Source organism: Uloborus diversus, chromosome 9 (genome assembly GCF_026930045.1).
Source record: "Uloborus diversus isolate 005 chromosome 9, Udiv.v.3.1, whole genome shotgun sequence".
NCBI classification, from domain to species: domain Eukaryota; kingdom Metazoa; phylum Arthropoda; class Arachnida; order Araneae; family Uloboridae; genus Uloborus; species Uloborus diversus.
Window position 1 is genome coordinate 59,845,027 of NC_072739.1, and position 24,579 is coordinate 59,869,605.

At 31.7% G+C, this 24,579-nt stretch overlaps 2 protein-coding genes across 2 annotated transcripts in view; one reads left to right on the forward strand and one right to left on the reverse strand.

Annotated features, from left to right (window-relative positions):
• LOC129229470 (la-related protein 7-like) overlaps positions 1-2,035 on the forward strand; it is a 28,007-nt gene extending 25,972 nt beyond the window's left edge. Inside the window, exon 13 of the mRNA XM_054863784.1 lies at positions 1,938-2,035. Coding sequence (XP_054719759.1) covers positions 1,938-2,000 — 63 coding nt within the window. The 3' untranslated portion in view covers positions 2,001-2,035. The remainder of the gene's footprint in view (positions 1-1,937) is intronic.
• LOC129229471 (H/ACA ribonucleoprotein complex subunit 1-like) lies at positions 1-22,558 on the reverse strand. Its single transcript, XM_054863785.1, has 5 exons — positions 22,336-22,558; positions 14,222-14,370; positions 12,198-12,257; positions 7,166-7,259; positions 1-2,280 (listed from the first exon to the last, which is right to left on the reverse strand). The coding sequence occupies exons 1-5, from the start codon at positions 22,556-22,558 to the stop codon at positions 2,036-2,038; spliced, it is 771 nt and encodes a 256-aa protein (XP_054719760.1). The 3' UTR covers positions 1-2,035.
• Between the last annotated feature and the right edge of the window lie 2,021 nt (positions 22,559-24,579).

Sequence of the window (24,579 nt, forward strand, 5' to 3'; positions counted from 1 at the left end):
GCGTGAATACTCTGCAAAGAACTATAGAAAAAAAATTCTTAATGACTGTCAAAAGGCTATCATAGCCAGCTCCTTTCCATAAACAGAAAGCAAAATTAATGTTTGTTTTCTTTATGCATGTTGTGCATTGAAGTTGATGTAAGTAAACATTAAACTTATACATTTAGTAATCATTAGAATGAAGTATTTTTTATCTGCGGAATCTAGCCTATATTTTAAGACTAATATTGGGTCTTAATGCGGTATTTCTGTGAAATGTAACCCCCGCGTAAAACGAGGGTCTACTGTACTGCAAAATTCTTTCGATGTTTTAAGAATACATGATTTTTGTGTAACTTTTACTTATTGTAGAAAGCTATAATTATGAAGAAATTAATTTACAAGTTTTTATGTCAGGTAATTTATAGTTAATCATGTTTTAACTTTTACTGTAAATTATTGCTCCGATTTATTTATATACGTCAAGGTTTATTAAAATAATTTTTTTAGTTTTAGTAGTTTGTAGATTTTAAACATTATTTTCTCTATATAGAAAGTTCTATTTATGACGAAATGAAATTACTAGACTTTACCCTTAGTTATTTAATTAATTATCAAGAAATTGGGCATAAATGTGAACATTTATCAACAATTAATTCATAAAATCTTCATGATTTTCAAAAATAAAGCAACCCCGGTTTAAATTTTAAGAAATAAAAAAAAATTTTAATTTTTTTTTTTTAACCAACCCTGTTTGCTTCTTGGCTTATAGACCAGGCACTAGAGGGAAGCGAGTATGCAAAATCTGAGGACTGAAATTTGCCAATGGACGTTGAGAGAAGCTCAAAGATTGACAATGGACCTTGTCGGTCACATTTTTTTTCCCCAATTCCCTCTTCGCAAAGTACCAACAACTGAAATGTAAAGCAGCCATATTACACTACTCAAGCCACACTGGAGAACAAAGGAATAACGCTCCATAAGAGAATATAATGACAAAATTGTGATGTGACCTCAAAGTGATGGTTGGAGTAGAGATCTAACTTTCATTGAATCACATAACTGACCCAACATACCTCAAGCTTTTCTGTTTCATTTTCATGTTACCCCCTCCCCCCTCCTGTGAATTATCGAGTTTCAAACTTCTTAATAATATTGTATTTTCTCCTATCTGCTGCTCTTTAATGAGCAGCATGGCTGATTTTGGTTCTTTAGCTAAATTATGTTTTATCACAAAATAAGCACCATATTTTTTTTTCTTTTTAATTTACTACATCTAATGACATTTCTTTCGATTCAGAGTGAAACATGCCTTAAATAAATACTCAACAAGAGGAAATCCAAATTATATTACATGCATATCAGACGTGATTTTTCAGTATTTTTACTGAATCAGTATTTTTGGAGAGAGCAAAATACTGTTAGTAGAAAGAAAAAGGGGGGCATAGGAAGCTAAATTCAACATGTTTGGGTCACATGTCTGGCATATGACAAAAAAAATTGATGCATGAACAAACTGAATGGTACCACACACTATGCGTATCAATGGGCAACACATAGGGAGTAGGGAAAGGACTAAAAAGGACCACCGCTGGCAAAGTGGTTTTTCATTATTTGGAATGCCAGGTATAAGAATTCAAACATATTTGCCTGTCCTAATACAAGACCTCTGGGCACAGTGCTTGGGTTGGTTGAACCCCAACCCTACTTCATAGTTGCTGGCTCTCATATTTTGCATACTCAACTACTTGCAGTGTCTGCACTGTTTTTTTTTTTTTTTTTTCATTTACTTTTTTTAAACATATTAAAATATGTATTATAACCAACCTAGAATGTTAAAAAAAAATAAGGAAATTCTTAGTTACTATATCTTTGTAAAACATTTAAGTAAATTTCATTCATGAAAATTACAATTATATACTTTTTTATTTATACACTAACATCCTTCTTTTTTACAGATTATTAACAAGGCAACAAAATTAGAAGAGATGAAAAACAAACACATTTATTTTGATGAATGAATATAGTTTTGTACATAAATACATGTGAATAAATCTTAATCAAATTTCTGTCTCTTGTTTTGGGTAAAATTTCCACCGTCAAATGAACGTTTATTCCCTCCTTGAAATCCTCCTCTTCCTCGATCAAATCCACCTCTTCCTCTGTCGAATCCTCCTCTTCCTCCTCGATCAAATCCTCCTCTTCCACCTCTACCTCCAAAGCCACCTCCTCTGCCACCAAAACCACCTCGTCCTCCGCCACCACCACGTCCAAATCCACCACCTCGTCCTCCTCTGCCACCTGTTTTTTCAAGAAAGGCATCAGGTAAAATTTTAATTCCAGTGCAGTTCAGTGAATTATCAATATAAATTGTCAGATTCTAAACAATATGACACTGATAAAATTCATAATAGTTTTAGTGAAGATTTTTGCAGAAATAAATATTTTTTGACAAGATAATATATCTATGCCTGGGAAGCTGAGTTCGCCGATATATAACGGATATTATTTTAAAATTTTCAGTATTTTTTGTACGACATTTGCAATAGAAAAATTTATTTATTTATAAAACTAATCAAAAGGCAATGTACTATATTTATGTAACAATTTATCATTAATATAATGTAAAAAAATATTCTTAAGTATTAGTAATGTAACATAAATAATGTAATATGGATTAAAAATACCTAGTTAAAGTGTCATATATGTGCACTGACATGCATATTTTTGGATTCTGAATTGTATAAATAGCTTTAAAAAAAGGATGCTTTGACGTAGCACAGCTTATTATGGCTCTTGCGCCATAAAACCAATTACAACCAACCAAAGAAAAATGAGAAAAGCAGCTAATACTTAAGTCACTCAATTAAAATAAAAGTTAAATATTACTCCTAAAACACATGTAAACATTACATAAAAATATGGTTTTCGTTAACTATTAAACGTTTTAATATTGTATTTATGAACAGTACAACCTCGTTTTAACAACTGTCAATGCCTGAAAAATCATAATTAAATCAAGGATATCATTAAATAGAGGAGCATAGACAGTTAATACAGTCAAATCTGGACAATTGAAATGTATCATTAAATTGAGGAAACTGTTTAATCAGGTATCATTAAATCGGAAGTTATACTGTATTTGATACTGAGATGATTTTATGTGATTTTTACAAGGCACCTGAATATATAAGCCAATACCCAGACATACTGGCCAATATCAGTTATGTTATGTTTTTTACAGAGTGGTAACACAACTTGGAAATCAGGGAATTCTCAAGGAAATTTTAATTTCTGGGAAAAAAATTGGGATATTTTAAAAATTTCTTGAAATATCAGAGAAAATTAAAATTTTTAAGTTCTTCTCCCTGAAATTTCTTTTCATTTAGAAACAAAACGTTTTTTTTTTTCAAATGAAACTTGTTAAACATTCTAAAATTAACTGCTACCAACCAACAACGCCTTGAGATTGAACCCAACAAAAAATCTGACAACTGATGATCTAGATACTTTTGCATCTTAGTACAGTAAAAATAGGGGTTGGTCCCAAACATCAAAAAAAAAAAAAAAAAAGTTCGAACCAGTAGCAAATTGTTTTTTACCCTCCCAAAAAGTACAGGTAAAAAGTCCCACCCCATTGTACATCTGGTTTTAGAATGGGGAGCACCTAAAAATTGCTATTTTGGGTATTTTTTTGGAATTTTAAGAGTGCATTTCAAGTAGGAATATTATATCATACTAAATAAAAAACCATTACATTAAAGGTGTTTACCCCCTCCCCCCAAGAGGGATGACAAAACCCTCCAACACTAAAGAGCCCCTCTCTCCTCGTAAAGCGAAGCAGTACCTCCGAACCTCCCTCCATACATTTCAAGTGTAAATATTATTTCATGCAAAGTTAAAGTTAGAAATCAAGTGTGTCCATCCTCGAAGAACGATGGCACACCCTCCTCCAAAAGCTACAGCACTGATGGAAGATCAGTGCAAAACTCTTACTGGAAATTTTTAGCTATTTGTTATTCCATCCTTACTGTACATACCTTTTGGTGTAAAAGATGTTTTGTATTTACACATCTTTACAGATAGTAACTACTTTCGTAACAGAAGCTAGAGACTTAACTGCATACTTCCTTTACAAGGAAATGCCACTAAATCTTTTGCTTCTAATATTCTTTTATGCCGACATTGAAAGCCTCGCCACAACTCTCCTTATTACCAGTGAGCAATACCACTATCAAGTTCAGGACCACCAAAATTTGTCACTGCTTTGGATCGTTGAATAGCCTGATGTAACATCAAATTTTTTTATCGCATAATGTACTCAAAAGTTTTAGACAGTGTTGCAAGTATATGTGCACATATTTAGCATAATTCACATAACTGGCTGCGCATAAGAAAGACAGCTTTGTGTTTGCAAACGAGGACCCCCCACCGACTTAAAGGTGCAGAAATGCCTGTCTCACTATTGGCGATTTCGGTTTATGCAAAGGGTAATGGCAAAAGATTGGAAAAGTTGAAGTAAATTAATTAAGAAGAAGGGGGGAAATTTCAGTCAATTTGGATTTTGGGCTGCACAGGGATTTAGTTTCAGATATCACTCCAGTGCTCTGAACAGTTAAATAACTCCAATCACAATTAAATTGATTACGCATAAGTTTGTTTTTTGCATTGGCTATTTGGTCTAGCGTTATCGTGTAACAGGATGACAGCTTGTGAAAGTTTACTGGAACCACACACAGTCCAAGCAAAAAAGGAACTTTTGTGGAAATTTACGTGGGAAGTCTTAAACCACCCTCATTATAGTCCAGATCTATTTCAATATGATGCCAGATCTTTGGGGAACTCAAGAAGGCACTTTGTGGACAATGATTTCATTCAGACGATGAAAAGGAGTGTGTGCGTAATTGGTTCCAGCAGCAGCCAAAAGACATTTATGAGCATGGAATTATGTGACTAATTTCCCAGAGGGATAAGTGCTTAAACAATCTCGGTCAGTATTTTGGAAGAATGTTGAATAAAATCTGCTTTATAGCCTCTACTTCGTTATTTGACTGACCCTAATATAATTAAAAAAAGCTTAGTCTTACAATAGTTGAATATTAATCTTTCTGATACTTCTATTACTTCTGTTTCTTGCAAAAACGGCAGGAATGCATATTAATGTGATTCTATCTTTTAGATAATGTTAGAAAGCCACGACTGTAAAATCAGGGAAATTTTTTTCCAGGATATTATTACCATCATTACTTTAGTATACGATTTTATTATAAAATCGATTACTAAAGTAATTTTTTTACTATGTATTTATATCATTCCTATACATTAACAGAATTCAATTCAATTTTCCCCCATGGTTTTTTCCACTGTCCCAGCAAAAATACCTTTTTGCCGGCAAAATGTCTAACCTTGGTCAGAGCTTCATGTATATTGATACACATTACGAGTTTTCAGGAACAAACCACAATGTAAAATCGCTCCCGAATTAATAAACAAAAGAAAAATGGGATTCACTGCATATAATGTGCTTTGAATTTATCAATGACTGTTAGCAGCAGTTATGCAAGAATATAATTAATGAACCTGAAAAATAATTTCCTAACATGGATTGAATAAAACTGATTCCCCTTTGGTGAGTACAATACCAAACGGCAATATTTTGGTTTTTACTTATTGATTGATTACGATAAACAGGTAAGATTCCACAAATATGCATAGAATTGAAGAAAAACCCTTCCATTTTTATAACATTTATTTGAAGGAAAATATCTCATGTATAATGGCTGTTGCGGCTCGGAGGGGGGGGGGGGGGTAAGAAAAAATCCATTTTTGAATTGGGGAAAGATAAAATCCATTATTTTGGGGGAACTTATTACTGTTTTAGTTCCAAAAAAGGACAATAATGCACAGTTACATAACACATAATTTATTCCAAGAAATACAGTTGTGAAATGTTTAATTATTACATAAATGAGTCAAATTGAACTTTGCACAAAAGGAAAGCAACTGTCTGCAATGAAGTGTTGCTAATTGCTCATTATAATCAGGAGCCTAAACTACCTCGCAGCAGGGAAAAGAAAGCAAGGTGTTTTTTTTTTCCAAATCCCATTTCTTCCCCTAACGTCAGTAATGATAGCCAACAATTGCATATTTACAATTTTAATGTCGAAAAACTACCAGGAGAGGGCCCTCACCGTAATCGTGGAAAAACACCCTCTCCACACTATCAAAGATTGTCTTAACTTATGTCTTCAGAGCTCCAACTGTGAAAATATTCCAAAGATCCCCGAAACTTCCCTCCCAACCAAAGCGTCTAAAACCTTTTTCGTCGTATTTAGGCCTCCACTTTCGAAAAAAGTTTGGAAAGAAGCCTTTAAATTCCTTTTCCCTACACTATCGAAAGTCATATAAATTCAACTTTTTTGGAGCTTCAACTTTATAAAACTGTTTGTTCTTAAACATGGCCTACAATCGTGTTATTAAAACTTCGATTTTGAAAAAATTCTGGAGACGGCCCCCGAATCTCTTCTCTCAAGCATCACTAAAAATAGTCTAAAACTGAGTTAATGAAACAATACTTTTGAAAATTTTCCCAGAAAGAAATGAGGGGTCCCCTGGACCCCTCCATTCCCCCCCCCAGTCAAAAATGCTTCAGTAGGTTAACTAAGCTCAAAATACACAAAAAATGATTTAATCCTGTTGTCTTGTGTTCAACTTCATTAGACAAAAATCCCACAGAGGAAAATAAACAGTATTTTTATTACATGTGCCGGCTAGGAAAAGTTTTTTTATTTTGTGTGAAATATGATGATCAAGATGTTTCATTTTTTAAGATTATGTATTAAATGATAATCAATTCTTACTATGTATACAAAAATATAGTTTTTTTCTTTTTTTCTTTGAAGCAACTTGAAATTAGCAGTGTTAAAGTTGGTTCACCCCAATAAATTTTGTCTGACGACGCCAATGTTATGTATATATTTTCAACATTTGAACTTCTATAATTAATGAATTCAAATAACAAAATATAACTTAAAGGGTAGTAAGAGTTTCACTTTTTGCATTTTTCTCACAAAATAACAAGGATCAAAAATCTTTCATATGTTCTTAGCTCTAAAGCAATTTAGTTAATTTTAATGATTTTAATAAATTTTTAATTTCAAATAAATTTGAGAACATTAAAAATTACCTCTGCCTCCTCTTCCCCCTCTAGGAGCAGGAGTTCCTGGAGGTCTTGGTAGAAATCGAGTCAGTGGCAATAACTTTGCAGGATCAATGTATAGCTAGAGATAAAAAATAATACAGCAGAAAAATTGCTTAGTTGATGACAACATAATTATTGATTTGCATTAATAAAAATATAACAATAAAACACTGCAAAAAAATATTGTTATAGAATTTTACTTTGATTATGCTAACATCATTTTTACTGTTCCTGTAAAGGTTCTTATCAATTGAGGCAGCGAGAAGCAAAGGGATGTAAGTGGACACTTTTAAGTTTTCAGTTAAACGCATTTTAAGTTGCGTTCCAAGTCAGACGAGCATTTGAAGTTCAGATCCTAGGTAGGCCTTCAGTGAAATTGTTTTCTAAATCATGCTGTGTAGTAGCACCTACCAGGATTACTAGTACAATTTTTTGCCCCAAGAGCGCAAGACAGAGAAGAGGTTCACCTACCAATTGTACTGGTTTATCTCCAAATTTTTAATTTCGGCACTTTCATCATTTTGCTTCTCAGTGCCTCAATTGTTGATACCTAACATTCAAATTCTATTGCTAAATTTGACTTCATTAACATGGGAATGAAAAATATAATTTTATTTCCTGGAATTTGACACTTTAGAATTTATAGTAGACTTAAGAGAAGGAAAAAAAAATCTGTCAATGTAAAGGATTTTAAGAAATTTTAACTTTTAACATAGCAACTAAATATAGACAATGGACACTTAGGTCAGCTTCTGGTTTTGGAGGATGTCGTAATGGGGGGGGGGGAGCAATTTAAGGACCCAAATAGGGGATTTGTGGTAAATTTATAGATGTATAAGCCCCCAAAATCTATATTAGGTCACTAAAGATTGGGGTTATGACATAGCCCCTTTTTGCCCGATGGGCACATGGGAACTACAGTTAATTCTGACAATAGGGAAAATTGGAACTACATTTGGAACCTAAGTTGATTCTTGTTAATGGGACCACATCAGGACGAGATTATTTAGATCTTGATAACTGGCTGGTCCAATTAAACGCACACAACCTGTGTTGCATGATCGAACATGCTATGCATAATACATTAAAATGCTATGATTATTGTGAGGCATACAAATGTATGGCGAGCATGCAAAAAAGAAATATTGCTCTACACAAAAATTTGTGCATTGTAAGTTAAAATAAAGCAATGAAGCCTTTTTTACACTTGTTTAACACATGTTCAGACAGATGCAGTTTTATTCACTGAACAACACATCAATGATTTTATTATGCGTCCTCACTGAAGTCAGGGATGAGAGTGGTCAGAGAGAAAAAAGAAGGAAAAATCCAAAAAAATTTGGTAATAGGGATGACATCCAAAAAAAAATTTCGTGAAAGGGAATATATCCGAAACTGCATCAAAATAGAACCTGAAAGCCTTGATATTCAGAAAATCAACAAAAAATGGCTAATTTACCAGTTTCAAAGGTAATACGTATTTAGTTAAGTATAAGTGATAATTTTGTACAATTTGCTGCATTGTACCATTTCTTTGCAAGAGTGTTTATTCCTAAATAAATCTAAATTTTGAAAAAGAGGCAACAATTTCTAACCCCTGAATCCTTGAACAAAGGGTTGGGGGAGCCAGAGGTCAATCTTGGCTGCATCACACAATCGTGTCAACTTTTCATATTTTTTAGAGAAAAATACATTTTTTTCATCTAAAACCTTTGAGTTTATAGTGTTAAACGAGTGAGAACATAAATTTTAAAATTTGATCTGTTTGTAAAGTAAAAATTTACAACAGAGAGAAAAATCTAAAATTTCTTTATGTGGTAGAACACTTTTCATAGTAAGAATTGAAAATAAATAAATATATATGTGTATAAACAATTGGTTATCTTTTTTCTTGCATTGGAACCCAAAATTTGTTTTTGAAAACTTCCTAATACAATTTTGGAATAAAAAGAACAACTTGCAGCTGCCTCATTTAATCATGAAATTTCAAAACTTTTAACAGGTTGTAAAGCCTAAACCATTTGAGATTCACCATAAACATTTTTTTACCCTTTCTTAAATACACAAAAAATGTAACCATGCCAAGTTACAAAAAAAATCGAGGCTGTGGGTGCTAAGCCACATTTTTTGATTGAGTTTTGCATTTTTTTCTAAAATAAATTAAAGAAATGAAAATATTATTGAAATGACGATTAAAATAAGCAGATATAAGGTAGTACATAGTAAAAAACCACCCAATATTAAAAACAATTGAAATACTTTCAGGATGCAAAAAGATTGAGATCTCAAACGAGGCATGCATCTTTCGGCGCAGCACGTGTTTGATGTCGTTGGCATGATTCCAAAACGTACGTTTTTGGCAGATATCGAGGAGGATGAAGATTCAAAGGGAAAAAATAGAACAAATAAGAAATCGGAGACCGAAAATTTCAAAAAATCGTATTTTTTTTTCCCGATTTTTGAGAAAAATAAAGCCTGAAAGAGGCAAAACAAAGGAGGAAAGGTTTTAAAAACCAACAGGAAAAGCCGGAATTCCGGTAAAAGCCGGAAAAATCTCATCCCTGTGAACTGAATAAGTTTGAAATTTCACTGAAGTCTGCATTTTGTTTGAACAATGCAGCCATACTGTGAGAGTTTTGTTATTTCTGTAAATATTGTTGGGTTGCAAAGAAAGTTACAGGAACCCTTATTAATTTTTAATTTTGCAGACTCATTTTAAACCTGATTTAAGTGGGTGATTCATAGTATTTATCTGGCTCTGGGGTTCCTTATACTAGATATTTTGTCCCAATAAGGGAATAATATTAGACTTATATAATGTTATTTGATTTAGTTCTTTAAAATTTGGTTGGATTAAGGGGCTGATCCGATTAAGCGGCTTCCACTGTATTTAGAAAACTGAATCTTTTTAATTTGGAAGAAATTTATAAATCAAGAAGCTATTCAAATTTTGAGACAGAGAGGAGACTTACCTCCAATAGTGAAGGGTGCAGTTTTGATAGGTAGTACAGGTAGCAATATTATTTTACGGTTTTGATATTTTTGCAGTGTAAACTTTTACATTTAAAGTCCCATTCCCCTTTACTATTTACATACATACTCCCATACTCCTTTATCCTCATTCTTACACATAGCCTTTTATTCAACTATGCTAATATATTTTTCAAATTAAGAGTAAAATTTTGCTCAAAGAGAATAAGTATAATGCAAATAAAAATAAGGGGGGGGGGGTGTCAGTTTTGGGTATGCATTCAAACCTCTATAACACTGGGGCAGGGTTTGTGATTTTTAAAAAATTTTTTTTTTTTGAAAAAGTCAGATATTTTTGATTTAAATCAGATTTTTTTTTAATGTTCAAAAATTTGTAGATATTAATTACTTTACATTTATAAACACAATATATCTCATACAATAGATGAATCCATTCAACTAATTTTTAAAATTAAGATAAGTTTTTTACCTATTCAATAATATTTTAAGATTTATAAATACGTTAAAATGGTTAGATAAGATGTGATTTTGTTTTATGCTTTGCTTAAAGATAAGGTTTCCATTATCATGTACATTTTTAGTGTAAAATAATATGTTGAACAATTACTTTTCTGAACTGTATTAGTCATGGTGCATAAGAAAAACTCCAAATTTTTATTTTGTTCTAAATTGTAATTTTGGAGTAAAAGCAATAGAGTGAAAATCTGTTACACACACAGAAAGAGGGATCTATGTAGTTTTGCCTGTTGAAGTAAAGATAGTATAATGCAGTGTAGTTAAATTTAGAGCAATGCTAAAAATGCAAAATTAATCTATAAAAGTAAAATCAACTGATTTAATTAATGATTTTATTTAAAAATCACTTAATTCAAATCGATTTAAATCAATGATTTTTTTTTTTTTTAAATAATTTGATTTAAATCAACGAACCCTGCACTAGGGTACAACTGTTTTTGCTCGCCAACTGCACCTTGTTCTTATGTGAATCCCGTAGGCCTGAACACATGAAAATTAAAATGATAACTATGGAGGACAAAAAATATTGAAAAGGAAAAAAAACACAAAAAAATAGAAACCAAGAATATTTTGGTTATTATACTTTTTTCGAAACCTTGACAAAAACTATTACTGGATAAATTTGTTGCACATTTAAAAATCCATTTATTCAAATTTATTTTTTACTTTTGAAACTTTGATGAAAGTTATATTACAGGATAAATTTACAATATATTTAAAATCTATTAATGCACACCTTAGAATATAGATACAGTTGAATTCGGTTAATACAAAATGTCAAGAATCCCTAAATTTGTTGATATTAGCCGTTATTCACAACAATAACGAATAAAAAAACAAAGAAATGCTTACATAGATAAAAAAAATATTTTTACTAATACACACAATATAATCTAACTATTAGTATGTTCAGAAAAAAAAAACTTATTTCTTGTAAATGAATGTTTTTAGAAAGTATTGAAAAAGGAAGATGATAGTCGACAATTGTACAGAGTAGGTTGTAATCTACGATGGAAGATGGACAGTTTTCTTTCCAAGTAAATTGAAATGTCCAAAGGCAAATAAATGCATGGGCTTCATTTTATATGCAAAAGATTTTAAATTTTCTTCTTGACACAGGACTTTTACTACCTAACAAATTTATCAATAATTTCCAAAGAAGAAAAGTACAGTATTTAACCACAAACATTTTAAGTAAAGATTTCAGAAATTTTTGTTCGTCTTAGCCGAAATTTTTAATTTAATATACGCATTATGAGTGAACTTTTTAATGTAATTAGAAAGCAAACCAAACTTAAGGAACAAGATGTTCATTTTAGCCATGATTTTGTATTAAGAGAGATCAACTGCATAATGAAAATTATGGAAACAATAAATCTTAGATTCTTTCTTTTTCACTATGCTTTAAAAAGCGAATTGATGATTACTGAATATTTGAAACTAAACTTTGAAAGAGGTTTTAAAATTTCTACTCATAGTTTAAAAAATTCAAAAGTGAACTCTGTAATACCTTTTGATCTTTCACAAAAGAATTTGCTTTGACATCTTCCGCTAATTTGATAGAAACATACTGCATAAGAGTTAAGGTCATCAACTAATAATGAAAATATTTCCTGAAATCGGTCAAGAACTCAACAAAAAGTCTCATCTTATATATAGTAAAGTAAGAAAGACAAAGTTAAAAAAAGCACAAATTTGCCAATTACAGCAGACACGTGTTTTGGTGTTACAGGGAACGCCTTTTTCAATGCAAAAAGTAATGAGCTTGTTAATGTTGTTTTTCTTACTTTACTGTTCAGCACAAAGGTATTTATTTATCTCATCTTATATATATTCAGAATAAAAAATAGAATTTGTAATTTGTGTGGTAAATGAAAGGTGCATATTCGAATGAAGGTAACATATTACATTACTCTACACATTCAAGAAAATATTAAAAACCTTAATCTTTTAGGATCCATGGTCTGTGCGATTGAGTATGGAACTTCTTTTTATCCATGAAACTCCTGAATGGTAATGTAAATAACATGTATATGTTTTGTGAAAATAGATTCAGTAGATTTTGTGTATGGAACATATTTTGTGGATGGAACTGTGTCTACGCGGCTCATATTAAAGAAAAAAAAACTACAGCAATTCTAATATTAGGTTAAGTTACGTTACCATTCAATTCAGAAATATTTGGATAATCAACAATGTTACTTACATTAAATCTTTAATTAAAAACAGTTAAATTGAATTAAAGCAGAAACATGATAAATGTGATGTTTACATTGCATTTATAATAATTATACTGTCGGGTTAAATGAGAAAGGTATTGATTTTCAGCGGTTTTTAAAATAAAATTAGTGTATTTTGTAAAGAGCAATTAAGCACTTTGTAAATATTGAGATTTAGATGTCACAAACAAATTCAAAATATTTTATTTTTCAAGTTATTTCTGTTTAAATTTATAAAGTATATTTTAAACTTAGGGGACACATATGTACCATAGTCCATAAAGGGTTTTTAACATTATTGGCAAGAAGACTCATTATTTTTGAAAACCTTTTGGGCAGGCTTTGAAAAATCAAGTGACCAGATATAAAGAGCATCTTCAACACATGAGAAACCTATTCAGTTCCTGGTTTCACCAAATTTATGTTAACAATTGCAGAAAACATGTAGTCTTTACCATACAGCTTAAGAACAAAAAAAAAAGTTTTTCTGCCAAAAGTTGAAATTGTGCAATTTGTGGAGCTGCTTTCTTTCTTTTTTTTTTTTCCAATCAAGTTTTCCAAGCATATTACAAATTGCAAAATTACAAAAGTATTGTGATCAGAGAAAATTCAGCTCAGAATTTGCTTTAAATAAATACTCACTTTCACTATAAATAAATACCTGCTTTTTTTTTTTTTTTTTTTTTTTTTTGCCTGTAGAGTAGTTTATTTTATGTAGCCTAAATCATGTGAAAGGAAAATTCAGGCTGTGTAAAATAAACAGTTCTATAGGCAAAGAAAAAGTCTATATATATATATATATATATATATATATATATATATATATATATGTGTGTGTGTGTGTGTGTGTGTGTGTGTGTGTGTGTGTAAAAAGTTTTGCAAACCAAAAAATGTATATATATATTTTTTTCTACATTTAAACAATTTTTCCTGAATGTTTTTTATTTTTCAAAATTCCCTTGTATTTTCCCCAATCAATAAATCCCCAATTTCAAGGTTTTCATTTAGGTACCCTGATTTATAACTTCAGTTGTTTAGAAATCATTATAGTAAATTTTTAGTTATTTGTTCAATGAAAACAACTGCAAAGGATCATTTGCTACTTTTAGTGAATTCATGGATTGTTTATTTTCTTTTGATAACAGTTTGTGCTTAGGGATTTAAGACAGTTTAGAATTTCACACATCTTATTACCAAACACCTTCTTCACTTAGATGTTTCTAAGTGAAGTACTTTGTCACTAGTTCATTTACAAATCTAACTTCAAAAAAAAAAAAGTGCCCTATAATTAAGAACAGATCAATAAAAAGGATACATAATCACGTATCGGTCCAAAAATTTCATCTACTTTTCCGATTTGTTGCTTGTTTTCTAAGTATATAGGAGCATTAAAAAATGGAACATCATCCAGAATCGATTTACAAACAAGGTCATCTTCACAAGGATGAGTAAAAAAACCAAACTCTGTAAATAGAAAAACAAAAATTAATAAAGTATAACTTCCAGAAAAATTAATACTTTCAGAGGCAAATTTTGAAATTAATTCTATGTACATTAGGGTGTCCCAAAAAAATGAAAGTCGTTTTTTAAAACGCATACCCTCTTAATTTTTTCCTTTTATATCAAAACCGTTGTAAAAAAAATGTCATGCAATTTGAAGCACGGTAACCCATGCCGACTTGCACCTAAAGGCCTTAACGTGTAAATAGCACGTGTATTTAAAAGCAAGGGAACGCTGGCGACGCGATAATTTGCGAAGCTCAAAGCAGCTGTAAACAGTGCACAGAAAACAAATGAAAACAGAAAAACATATGTCGGAGGGGGGGGGGGGTAGGGCTTATCCGGTGGAAATTTTAAAAACGTCAAACTTGTCAGTACGAATACATTCTGGTCAGCGAGCGCAGTATAGTCCTTCCATAGGGAGCGAAACATGGTAGTGGAATTGCAAAGTTCGCGAAAAAAGTGATATTTTTAATAGGAGTACACCTAAACGTAAAACACCAAATTACGGGCTTGAAACTTCCCTCTAACGGACAAGTTCTGTCTGTTTTGTTTTATGACATTCGAGAAGTAAATTTAACTATCAGTGAAAGTGCAAATCTCGCTATTCGGGAATGCATCATCTTTTGGGAAGAGGCACGCATTCCCATCAAATCGTTGCCAAATTGTGTGAATAAACTTAAAAACCTGTATCAAATTTGGAGAAACTTACAAAAAAATGCAAAAAAACTGCAAGAAGTATTCAGGCAGCGCCAACAAGAATTTGAGAGTAATTTAAACAATTTATTCAATATTGCACATGCTGATGCACTTCGATTAATCAAAATAGAGAAAGATGGGATTTTCTTGCAACTCCAAAGAGAGTCCGGCCGACGTGGTCACTTTAGGTGAAGCGAATAAAAAACTGGCCGACAGAGAGGAAAGGGCTCGACTTTGAGCTGTCAAAGAAGAAAACAGGGGCATTAAATACGATTCCGGCTTCAACATCCTCGGAATTGAATGAACCTGTACAAGAAGACTCCTCTTCGAGCTCTAGTGAAAATATTAATTCAGAAGATTTCCCTGAAACATATAAATCAGTATCTGGAACAAGTATATTAGAACCTGGAGCAAGTATATCAAAACCTGGAACAAGTATTCCAGAACCTGGAATAAGTATTATCAGAACCTGGAAGAAGTAAATATGTAATGAGGAGCGATTTTACTACTCTAAAGTCAGTTGTTTCATTGGACAGGTGTTCAAGTATACGAGATTATGTATTTATTCTTGAAGCTACTATTGACGTACTTGGGTGTAACATTGATAAATTTCCTATATGTAAATCTTCAATTCAAAGAATTCAAACCGAAAAGCGGAAGGAGCACGAGGAAAGAATAAAAATTGGTTTTCAGTACGAGGTACCATATGTAGTGAATTTACCTTGGGATATGAAACTGTTGCCTACTTTGGCTGCTCAAAAATCAAAAGAAGATCGCTTATCTATAGTTATTTCATATGGATGTGACGAACAACTCATTGTTGAGTCTAAACTGGATAATTCTACAGGAAAAGAACAACCACGGGCTGTGTTTGAAAGGCAGTTTTAGATTGGAATCTCGAAGACAAAGTTAAAACTCTCTGTTGTGATACTACAGCTTCCAAAACAGGTCCTTTAAGTGGTTCTTGCGCTATTCTTGAGCAAAAAAAAAAAAGATAGAGAGAAATGCTTTCATTTGCTTGCCGCCATCATATATATGAACTGATCTATCCCACTAAAATACAGTGCTATGGAGGAGCTGCGGAGTTGTTCCGAACTGTACACTAACTTAGAAAATTTACTGGACTTTTACCGTGCTGAACTTACTAACATTACGGTCAGGGATGACTATGAAGAGTTGATAGAACTGCCTATCATATTTTTAGCTGGAGATACAGAAAATGAATTTAAAATAAGACCACCGGGAGCCATTCACCAAGCTCGATGGATGGTTTGAGCGATTTACTCCCTAAACTATTACTGTTTAGTTCATAACCTAAATTAGATACGAAGGAAAATGAAGCATTGTTTGATGTCTGCTTGTTTTTAGTGACAATATGCGTGAAACCATGACTTCAATGCATTTTGGCAGTCAAAGCACACAAAAAAGATTTGTGCTTTTTCAAAAAAGTACGAAAATTTGGACCCAATCTGCTAACCCAATCTAAAACTGCTCTACAAAAATTCATCCAGCTTTTATGGTATGGTCAATAATATTTCATTCCTTGATGTGAAAAAGACTGTCTCAATGCTTAGAGCAGTAAACGATGCAGCTGAAAGAGCGGTAAAAATTATGCAGGACTTTCATGGTTTGCTAACAGCTGATGAGGAACAAAAACAATTTGTGTTACGTTGCGTTCAAGAGCACCGGAAGCTCTATCCTGACTTCAAAACGCAAAAATTGAAATAAAAATATGTGCAGTAATGTTTCTAGTAGTCTAATATTGTTGTAAATATCTGCTTTAAATAAATTGATGTCGTGTGTAGTAAGGAATGATACAGTTAGCAATCTTTCCACTGTAGTCGCTGTACAGGATTTCAGGTCCAACTTTGACCTCAAGTCGGCACGGGTTCCCGTTATTTTATACAGGGTGGCGACAGGAACTGTGAAAAAAAGTTCCCTGACTTTTCCCTGATTTCCCTGATTAAGTGCACCAAATTTCCCTGATTTACGTTACCAATGATAATGGTTTTCGTTCTTTGCTCTACTTGAAATCCATTGTATGTTTGTATAAAATGCAGTATTTTAAACGTTTTAAGTTGTGTAAAGTTGTTGAACTAATGATATATTTTTAAAAGATGCTACTTTTTTAATAAAATGGTTAAAAAAAACATATAAAGTCATTTTTTGGGGGTCATTTTTTTAATCTACAAAATAGTATATTAAATTTTTCTACATGGAAAGACTGTAGAAAATTAAAAAAAAAATACTTCACTGCCAGAAACCACTTAGCATAAGAATTTTAAGAAACCATTAAAATCACTCTTAAAAACATATGCGTATTTATGATAGAACTAAAAAGTAATTGAAATTATTTTGAACTAAATTTTCAAACAGTATAATAATTGTTGCAAGAATAAGAAGTAATAGCAGGGTTGGCTTTCTGCCGGCAGAAACTAGTTTTTGCCGTGACAGTAGCAGAAACTGGTTATAACCGGTAAAAACCGGCAGAAACTGGCAAAAATTTAAAAAAGTCTTTAATAACTCAAATAATTAGTAAATGATATTTGTTTAAGTAAACTAAAAAAATAAACATTATTTCATCATTTAAAAAATAAAATCCCATGCTAGTGCCCTTGATTTAGTTCAGAAAGGGAATTTTCCAATTACAAAGGCTCGTAGTATTTGTATTAATTTAACAAAGGATAAAAAATCATACAAGGGTGCTTAGGAAATAGGAGTGACATACAGAATTAAACAGGTATTACTGATTGTAATTTGCTCACTTATATGCTTCCTCTAAATTGTTTGTGATTAAAATTATCATGTCATGTGCTTGAAGAAGAAAGTGCCAGAATTTTACTTGCCTAAATTTTGTACCTAATGTCACAGCTTTGCAAAACAAACTGACCCCATTTCTCAAAACTTATTTTTCCAGTCAAAATTTTACCACTACCCCAGTTGCTACATGGTGGACCATTTATACAATAGATGAAAGTTTAACTTTTTTAACAATTAATTATTTTTTCCATACATTTTCTGTTGTATATAAAGAATTAATTTTTCATTTTGTGAGTTTTTGCCAGTTTCTGCCACAAAGTGGCAGAAAGTGGTTTTTGCCATGCCGGTTTTAACCGGTTTCTACCAGTGGTTTTAATCACCTCGGCAGAAACTTGCCAACCCTGAGTAATAGTGAAAGAATAGAAGTAATGTAGTTATTCTTATATAACTAATTGACATATTTATGCAAAAAAGATGAAATCATTTGACATTCATTCATAGGGAGCTTTTCTCTAATCAAGAACATAGATTTTAATGAATGAATACAGCATTTTAACAATAAAAAATAAAGATATTTATTTAAGTACACAAGTTAACTTTATTTCAAATGATTTCAGTATGTAACGGAAAAAAATCTTAGATTTCTTTTGTAACAAACAACTTTGATATGCAAGAAAAATAAAAGAAATATAAAAGCAATTACTTAACTTCAAAATATATAAAAGAAGAATACAAGTTGGAAAAGAAAGTAAAAGAATCACTTACGTCTGAAGAAAAGAAAATCTTTATAATCTGCGGTGACAAAAAATAGTATAACGGCAAAAAACAAAGTTTTTTTTTTTATTGAAAGTTCAATTTTAGCAATTAAATTAAAAACGCGAAGAAGTAATAACTTTTAAGCTTTTATAGTATTATTTCAAAAACCTAAGATTTCTTCTTGAAATTGTGATTACAGTATGCTAATTACTTCAAGACAACGGAATAAAGGCAAAGGAGCTAAGGCATTAATGAAGGCTTCCTCTTTGCCTGTATGGTTGTTTATTTTACGTAGCATTGAAAGCGTAAAAGACAATTTCAAACTAGGTAAAATAAACAACATAACAAACACAGAAGCAATCTTAGGAAGTTCATCCTGTGGGGAATAAGTAAGATTCAATACTTTGACGTTGAGGAAAAAAGGTACACAAAAATATGCGGCAGTGTATAATCGCACCTCATTAATTTTACTTTTTTTTTTTTTTTTTTGAACAGATAATTGGCGGAAAACGCGTAGAGAATTAGAGTACTTAATTTTGTAAAGCAAAAAAAAATTTTTTTTCTTCATAAAATCAATTTTCCCTGATTTTTTGTTATTTTTTCAAAATTCCCTGATATTTCCCTGATTTTTCCCTGATTAATAAAGTTCCCTGACTTTTCCCTGATCTCCCTGATCTGTCGCCACCCTGTTTATAGCAATAAAACTTTTTTCTCATGTTTCTGGGGTGAAATGGAAAAAATTTGGAGGGTATGCGTATTCGATTTCTCAAATTATTTTTTCACCATTATATCTTGGGACACCCTAATGTACATAGAACAAGAACATTTAAAATGAATTATTAACAAGTTGATCTCTACATTGTATCACTATCGGAAAGGGGGGGGGGGTCACAAGCAGGGACTGAAACTTTAATGTTGTGTTGGGAGATCGTTAACTCCAAGGTTTATGTTTGGATAGGATCTATTCTTTCAGGAGGGAGCAATACTAAATTTCCAAACATGTAATTTCTTCCTCTGTTTAATGACTTTATTTACATTGTGCAGGTAGAAACTTTTTCTATAAGTCAATGTTATACATTTGGTTTTTAAGTATGGAAATTTAATTTCCTTCTCAACAAAGTTGCATAAAAGGTTTCCATAAGAAGCATTTTCATTGAAAATTATTCCCATTTAATGGATGCAATTATAAATTGAATTTAGCTAATTAACTATGGAATCAAATATCAAATATATCTAAATTATATGCAAAATTCTATTCCAATGCTCAATAGTAAAGGAAAACATTTTTCTTTTCATTTTGTAAACTTTTTAACAATTCATATTTTAAGATTTTTCACAAAATTCTAAACACACATTTCTTTGATTTTCATAAAGCCATAGGTTGAAATTTCTATGATTTTTCAATACTTTTTAAGTGATTCTCAGCACACAACAAAATCACTCTTTTCTTGACATGATGATTACAAAGCACTTATCATCCCCTATATTGTTAAGAAAAAAAAATCATTGCTAACCAAAAACTCTACGATCCTTTTATAAAAACTGTCTACAGTGTAGTACACAGAACTGCGAAAATTCATTTCTAAGTAGAGAATCATTCCCTGTCAAATCACCGAAATTAAATAGTCAGTTGTGCTATTATAAAACACTAGCTTTTGCCCGCGGCTTCGCTCACGTTGATGTAGTTTTTTTTCAATTGATTCAAGTTAGTGGTCATTACAGGCAGAGGTCAAATTGTTACCAAAACATTGTTTGTCTCTAGTTTCGCCGACATTTCAAATTACTTGCCCCCTTAAATGTATAAAAAGGTATGATTAAAACTGAAAAATAGGGGGAAAGGGAGTAAATGAAATGTTGGCAAAACTGAGAAGAAACCCAAAAATCACAAAAAATAAATCACGAAAACGTTCAGGAGTAAAGAAGTCAGTTTGGGTAATTCCCAAAAAATCCAATTTGAGTGAGGTCAACTATTCTTAAATAAAGTGAAACAGTTCCCTTATAATCCCGATCTCCATCAAATACATAATATCCAGCGCTACACCGGCAATCTAAATTATTGTATAATGTGTAACTTCTTACCGTAGAAATCGTCCCAAAATAGAGTCAACAATGATGCTACCCGAAATGTTTCCAATAAACAGTAAAAATTTGGTAATTGTTTGAAATTGTGTGCAAAGACAAAGTAATGGAAGTTTTTGCGCTGTTTATGAATTTGCGAATTAGTTGGCGAATTATTTTACGTGTTAACAAATTTAAAGAAAGAAATATTAAAGAAATGGCGATATTTGGTTACATGGTGAAAACCGAGAAACAGTATTGCGTAGTCTTTAGCTTCAAAAACAGCGACAGATGAAAAAAATGCCAAATGCCTTAGCTATTGAAATGATTCCACAAAAAAAGTTTGGCTAGATTCCAGCTGATCGATTAAATACCCAGTCAATACAAATAAATAAAAAAAAACCATGAAGTGCCTCAAAGTTGCATTAAAATGGAAAAAAAAATCAGCCAAATCCATGTATTATTTGCCAATCTTGTGCAAAAATCTTACTTCAAGATTTGACTTGAGAAAAGCCTTGAACAGTCACGAAAAGCAAAGATAGTCAACAATACAACAATAGTCGTTATCGACAGGGAGTTGAGATGATACACTAAATATTGTATTGAGTTAAGGAAAGCCTTCAAACATGGAACTAAAAAGCTCATAACTCGTTTTTTATTCTACTTAAAAATTTCGAACAGGTGCCATTTTCAGCAGAAAAATCAGAGCTTTCGATGGACATATAATGTTAATATGTGCAAGTATTTTTTCATCCCCATATTAGAGAATTTATACAAAAATTGTGTTTTATTGCCCCCCTAAGGGTGTTTTGCCCCCCATAATGGGACGAAAACTACCCTATGTGTTATTCTGATGCATAAGCTATATTATTGTAAAGTTTAATCAAAATCCATTCAGTAGTTTTTGCGTGAAAGAGTAACAAACATTCACACATCCATACAGACAAACTTTCGCATATACAATAGTAGTAAGATTAAATGGAAAGCATGCTTATGCTGACTGCATTGACTTTCAAAATTTATGACTTTTTATCTTAATTTAATTAAAAATTCGTACATTTTTTTTCTTTTTTCCAAAACAACTTAAATTTTTTCCTTAAATTCCTTTTGTTTGGGCAGATGTTGGGGTCATGTGATGGAACCTATTTTCTTTGTATCAAGTGAGAAAAAAATCAGGACACTTCTGTTAATTTTAAAATAAGTTTGAAGGAGATTTTAAAATATGCCTTAATCATCAAAAATTTTCTTTCTGGAAAAATTATTTTTATGAAAATAGGTAAATTGTATAGCAGAAATACTATGTAATCAAACATTGATAACAATACAGTGAAAAACATTTATCTCAAAACTGAGGGGACCAAAATATTTTTTTCAGGTCAAAAAAACTGTCTAAACATTCTCATTAATTTGCTCAAATCCAAAATATACAGATTTTTTTTAAAAATAATATTATAGTATGTAACTATTGCAAAGACAACCTATTTTAATAACAGAATTTCTTATCTAAGGTAAATAAAAGTTTCATTCTATAAAGTTAAATACAGATGAATGTAAATGAAAAAAACAATAAATTTTCAAATCATTTCCTTTTTGGCAGTCCATTGTATGAAGTTAAATACCGATAAATAAAAATTAAAAAATGATAAAATATCAAACCTTTTACTTCTTCGGGCGGTCCAGTATCATAACCTCCTCTGAAACCACCACCTCCTCTTCCTCGTCCAAATCCTCCACCACGACCTCCTCCAAAACCTCCACGTCCTCTTCCGCCTCCACCAAAGCCGCCACCTCGACCTCCTCTAAATCCACCACCACCTCGGCCTCCATATCCTCCACCGCCACCACGATTTCCGCCACCCCCATATCCTCCTTGTGACATGGCTGAAAAATTAAGCATTAAAAATAGTTGTGGCAAAATTCACTCAGACACAATGTTAAATGCAAAGTAAAAAAAGAAGATGGTTAACATATGAGTCAGTGAGAAGCAAAGGGATGTAAGAGGCAAAATAAAAAATTTGAAGATGATCAATACAAATGGTAGGTGAATCTCTATCTTGGGACAAGAGATAGACCTAGTAACCCAGGTAGGTACTGTTACACAGCGTGATTTAGGAAAAAAAATTTGAATGAAAGCCTACCGAAAACCTTATTTTTAAATGTGTTTTCCTCGAAACTTGAAAATGTTAATTTACATTCCTTTGCTTCTCACTGCTTCATATGAGGCAGTAAGAAAGCAAAGGGCAGCCCTGCTCTAGACACTTTTGCAATGTGTCTAAAAGTTCTCATTAGAAATGTACATAAGTGTTTAAAACACGAAATAGTAAAATACTAAAATGAAATACAGTCAAATCCTACTAATCTGGAGTAGCTTAAATACTGTACCTTTTCTTCCTGAAATAAAATGCTTCAATCAAAAATATTAAGTACTGGTTTGAGTCATCATGGGAAAAAAATAAATTGGAGATAATAAAGAACAGCTCTCACAATCAGTCTTGCATCATACACGAATGCGCGAACCGTGTTTGCAGAAAATTTTTTGGCTCTGCAGAATTTTTTTCAAACTGCTAACGTTAATTTAATTATTTTTCTTTTCTTTTTAAGGGAATTTTACAAAAAATCTCACTTTATTTCTGTTGAAGTATTTCTCCAAAAGCCTTTTAAAGCACATGTGTGAAAAAAATAATGGTTTTGGCAGATTTCATTGGTGAAAAATAAGCACAAACTTTATGTTATTGTAAAAAAAAATTATATGATTAAAAGCACTTTTTTTTGTCTCTTTCATATTTGAATACAAATTTAATTCTTTATTCAAGGGTGAGGTAGGCAAAATAATTATTTGCAGTTAGGATTTGTGTTTGCAGAAAGCTTTTCATTTTATCTAAGTCTGCCCACAATATCTTAGCAACTAAAGACCTTAAAGACAACAATAAAAAGAGAATCAAGAATATTTTTAAAATTAAATATAGTTTTGACTTTTAAGACCACACAATCCAGGAGGGGGGGGGGACAACTAAATGGGCTGGCAGCTGTTAGTGGCATCCCTGCTGGATTTCTGCAGGAGGCAGGTACACAAAATTTATAAATCCGGGCTGGAGAGAAGGATCATTTCTCAGTTTCATCTTCCCTACATGGAACTGCAATCAGCTCCTTTACCCAGGGCATTTTATTACTAAAAAATTGAGAAACAGCACCATAAAAAAGTTTTTTGGGAAAAATGAACTACTTCAGATTTATGTTTCAAGACTTAAAATTAAATAGGGTTTTTTTAAAAACACATTTTTAAATTTTCAAACCTGCGTTTGCTATTTGCTGCGGTTGCTATCTATGTTTGATATAATTGTTTCTATTTTTTTTTTAGTTGAATATTTTTTGCCTTTGATTTAGTAATACCAAATTTACACTATGAAAAGTTACTTTTCAGCATATTTAGAAATGGAAATAGCAACGCAATTGGTAGGCCTTACAGTTTGGCGGTAACAAAGTGGCAATCATTTAGATCAGTGGCAGATCTAGACGATCCTGTTGGAAGGGGCGATTGAGTAATGCAAAATTGGAGGGAGGGGGGGGAGAGATTAAGATAAATTTTAGTTTAAGTTTAAGAACTGAAGCACGTTTACTTTTTTATTTTTTTGAACAATGTGGATTGTTTAAAGAGTTTGACTGAAAGTTATAAGTATGTTAAGTATCATACACACACACACACAAGAATAAAAAATTGAAAAAAAAAAAAAAAAAAAAAGATTTTCTACCAGGGTTGGCAAGTTTTTGCCGGTGGCGGAAAAAACCACGGTTTTTACCGCCTGGCAAAAATAGGTTTTTGCCAGTTTTTGCCAAAGTGGCAAAAATAGATTTTGTGTTAACAACTTACGGACAGTCTTTTTCCTTTTTATGTAAAAGTAA

Bases quoted from the DNA above. Each gene is read 5' to 3' on its own strand.
- LOC129229471 (XM_054863785.1), bottom strand. From the start codon at position 22,558: ATGTCACAAGGAGGATATGGGGGTGGCGGAAATCGTGGTGGCGGTGGA. The intron at 12,258-14,221 runs GTATCCTTTTTA...ACTCTTATGCAG, and splicing joins TTGGACCGATACGTGATTAT to TATGTTTCTATCAAATTAGC. The intron at 7,260-12,197 runs GTATTACAGAGT...TTTTATCTCTAG, and splicing joins CTTTTGTGAAAGATCAAAAG to CTATACATTGATCCTGCAAA.